The 4,153-nt window shown below is 30.2% G+C and overlaps 1 protein-coding gene across 9 annotated transcripts in view; it reads right to left on the reverse strand.

Moving 5' to 3' along the window:
* Positions 1-1,227: 1,227 nt before the first annotated feature.
* The window catches only part of LOC115232776 (lethal(3)malignant brain tumor-like protein 3), a 13,408-nt gene continuing 10,482 nt past the window's right edge, over positions 1,228-4,153 (reverse strand). For all 9 annotated transcript variants that reach the window (XM_029802864.1, XM_029802863.1, XM_029802865.1 and 6 more), the window contains 8 exons: positions 4,056-4,153; positions 3,523-3,978; positions 3,229-3,418; positions 3,022-3,143; positions 2,564-2,942; positions 2,401-2,475; positions 2,005-2,317; positions 1,228-1,890 (listed from right to left, as the gene is read on the reverse strand). In XM_029802864.1, coding sequence (XP_029658724.1) covers positions 1,765-1,890; positions 2,005-2,317; positions 2,401-2,475; positions 2,564-2,942; positions 3,022-3,143; positions 3,229-3,418; positions 3,523-3,978; positions 4,056-4,153 — 1,759 coding nt within the window. In that variant the 3' untranslated portion in view covers positions 1,228-1,764. The remainder of the gene's footprint in view (positions 1,891-2,004; positions 2,318-2,400; positions 2,476-2,563; positions 2,943-3,021; positions 3,144-3,228; positions 3,419-3,522; positions 3,979-4,055) is intronic.

Below are 4,153 nucleotides of genomic sequence, written 5' to 3' on the forward strand. Positions count from 1 at the left end.
AACAGCTTAACTTTACAAATCTTTATCATAATCTCCCGATTGTTCCAATTTAATAAAAATTGCATGTATATTAATGATTATTGATATATGAAAAATATATATTATATATTATATGTCAGACACGCATACCAATAATATACCAATAATATTATTATATACTAATAATATATAATATATACATTGCAACTCACTCAAATAATAATAATACTACAGAGAGCGACAGTAGATAATAAACCTTCAGTCGAACTTAGAAAAAATTGATTGCAAATATTCGTGAAGATATATATCGAATATTAATATTCACACACACACACACATTTTAATAATCACGATACACATTATGCTTGATAAAATTATAACTGTGATTATAAAATTCTATCAAAATTTCACTGAATAAAATGTAACTATATATACTAAATGGATTCGGTGTATGCCTATAAGGATAAGATCCTTATAGCTGTTCGTCGGTAACATCGCAATGACGGATATATACATTACCCATATATATTTGACTCTATATGAAAAAAAAAAATATATATATAAGTTTAATTAATATATTATAAGAAAAAGAAATCACAAGTTTATCATATTATATATAACTGATTATTCTAATCATGCAATATTATTTGATTGTAGCAAAAATAAGATAAAAATATTCGTGGAAATATATTTCAAATATGTAAAGATAAAAAGATAAAATTTTCAGACATGTATATATAAAAATGTAAAAATGTATTCTTTTGATTATTATAATTGAACTAAATATTAAATATATTATCAAAATATGTTATAATAGCAATTTCAAATTAATATTTTTAGTAATAAGAATGCAAAATATGTGTCAATGTGATTAATTATACGACGGTATATACCCAGCGATAATTGTATATTATTTACAATTGCATTTTTAATATACATCGGCGACAAACAAGGTAAAATAGAATTTCGATTAATTCCGGACACATGAAACCGAATTGTTGATATTGAAATAATAATAGCGTATCGCACGAAACTTACTTTTAAACAGTAATAACCGCGAGAAATACGGAGTTCGATACGTACCATCCGGTGTTGGCCGTTCGATAAAGAATAAATCTAATTATTCGAAAAAAAATCGTACAAATGTGTAAAAAATGTATAAAAAAATAGAAATATCTTAAATATAATATTTAAATATCAGTTACTTTTATGTGTTGCTTTTTATGTAAAATAAATTTGATTTCTAAGTTTAGAAATATACGTTGCATGATTAGATGGAAAGATTGCATAAGTATTTTATTACAATACTTAATGATTAAAACAATATTTACATTTGTACACACGATCCACAATACACTTATTTTATACGAAAAATTATGTCATATGATTGTAAGTACTTATGAGCAATGCATGATTCTGAATTATCGTACATATCACAATCAATACAATCGATATACAAAATCGTCAAATTAAAACATACATTATAAAAGCATTTTCCAATTTTGCAATAATTATCTTTCTTTCTCAAATTTCGATTTAAATTTGAAATGAATATTTCAGAACTGTTTAACTAGACGTATTTATGACACGCTCACGTTTTTATCTCGTTCCTTTCCAGCTTGTTTATTGGCATAGCATTAAAGAAGCGACACAGTTCTGAAATTTATTAGCAAAAAATGTCTGTTATGTAACCTTATTAAACTTTAAATAGGCGATGTTTCATCACAATAGCTGCCATATTCCATGATTCGCCAGTCAATAACACATGCTTTGCTCATGCATAATTCATGATGCTTTTTGACGTAATAAAACTATACTATTATACAATTTAATTGCAGGCCCAAGTCGTAGACACAGTACTGATACTAAGTCCTCTTGTGTCAACATTAAAAATGCTTCGCCATCAATATTCTGCAATGCGAAGATATTACAAAATAATATACAATGTGTGAATATAATACAATATAACTTTAATAGTTAACAAACTATTTCAGTTTTTATTACTGCAATTGTTCTAAAACTTACGTGCTGTCTAAAGACATTCCCAGCTTCTGCACAATTAGGCATACTCTGTATAAATTTAATCACTTCTTCATTAGACCATCGTCGTGGATTTGTGGTCTGCCTCGCTACTATTCTGTTTAAAGCATTGCTATGTTTCGCCCATACATGTGGTGCATTTGGCAATGGATTATATCCAGGATTATATACAGATTGATACAATTCTTTACGCAATTGCTTATCTGGCATATTTGCAGCATATGGAGCAGGATTCCAATGCAGATCATTGTATGTAATATTGGAAACGGAAAACAAAGAATCTTCCGAAATTGGACGTCTAAAATTTTATTTTATAAATTATAATTTCATATAAATATAAATAGAGACGAGAAAAGAAAATTCAATATTTTTCTAACAAACCTTTTCTTTCGTTTTCTCGAAACTTCATCATCATCCGTTTGTCCATCACTATGCAGATGTTTGGATTTGCTTGATCTATAAAACAACAATATCAATAAGAAATATTTATTCCATTCACCATATTGATGTTCATTTCAATTTCATTTTGCTATATTTTACATACTTTTCTGAATTTTCTGATCTATTTTCAAATTTGTCATTCTTATCGGACAAATCTCCATCTTCCTGTTTAATCTCCTTCTCAATTATCAATAATCTGTCATCTGTGAATAAAAGTTTATCAGATTTTTCGCACTTTTCCATTTTTATTTTGTCAGTCTTCTCTAATTTCGGTTTTTCTTGTATTTCCTCTTCAAAATCATAGGCGTCGTGTCTTGACGAACTAAGTCTATCAGGCATCTGTACTGATTTATTTAGATTTTGAAGAGAATACGGACAACCGGATGCAGAGTTATGTGTTGCAAATTTAGGTCCCTTTACATGTCCTACACCTCGGCAGCCATATGTACCGCATTCCGGTCGATCGTTCAAATTATCAGGCGCTACGCAATAACAAAATAAATCAATAACATTGCATAAATTATAATATTTTGTAATATGCAAAATAAAAAGAATATTTACTTAGTGGTGGTTCCAGTGGGTGACCGGTTTTTGAGCACCAGCCCACAGGATGAATATCAGGTGAATCATCATCAACCCAATAGGCATGAGTCTCAGGCCAACCATCGAATCTTATTTTCAACCTATATATATAAAATACATAGTTATTATATATATCTCGCGAAATAAGAAATAGGTAAAATATAAATATGTGTGATCAATACAAACTGGTGATCTTTCACATCTTCAACTGTTGCTACTCTAATTAGTTGAGGGACTCGTTTATCCACCGCTTCCAGTTTCATGCCACGTTTGAATGCACAAGGTGGTCGTTGCTTGAACGCTCTAGATGGTGCAGCCGTCGTACCGGTTTCTCTCAGATATGCATCCCAAGTGAAAGATTTGGAATCTTTATAATCTAATTGCATTATAATTATAATATTATTTACACATTATAATTATGTACAAGAGAATATAAATGAATTGTAAAGAGTATTAATATCAATTAATTTAATTTCTTACTATTTGGTGGCATCAAAAGACGTCCATTGTGATGAGACCATCCTACAGGATGAATATACGGTGAACTGGCATCGGCCCAGTAATCATACACCTCGTCCCAGGAATCGAAGTGGACTAATATTCGGGAATCCATCAAACCTGCTATGCTGGCAACACATAACAATGAAGAATGCTTCCTATCTATTGCCTCCAACTTCATGCCCACCCGAAAACCCGTAGGAAAAACAGTTTGCAACACGCTTTTATTTGGAAAAATATTCTTCGCTGCTGCAGTCGCTTTACAAATTTTTAGATACGCATTCCAATTAAAATTGCCAGTTACATAACCCTTTGGTGGGTCCAATTTCTTGCCATTCTTTTCAGCCCAACCAGCAGGAAATATATTCATACTATCTGCATTTACCCAGAAATCATAATTTTCCGGATAACCATCAAAATGCAAACGCATTCGATAACCTGCATATTACACATCATTTATTATAGATTTCATATTATTATACTACATTATATACATATTATTCATAACAACTTACCTACAACCTCGACAACAGTCAGAACACAATATCGAGAAGGACGTTCCGGATCTATTCCTTCCAACTTCATTCCAACTCTAAAATGATTTTTGCTGTAG

Source organism: Formica exsecta, unplaced genomic scaffold (genome assembly GCF_003651465.1).
Source record: "Formica exsecta isolate Colony F162 unplaced genomic scaffold, ASM365146v1 scaffold15, whole genome shotgun sequence".
Lineage (NCBI taxonomy): Eukaryota > Metazoa > Arthropoda > Insecta > Hymenoptera > Formicidae > Formica > Formica exsecta.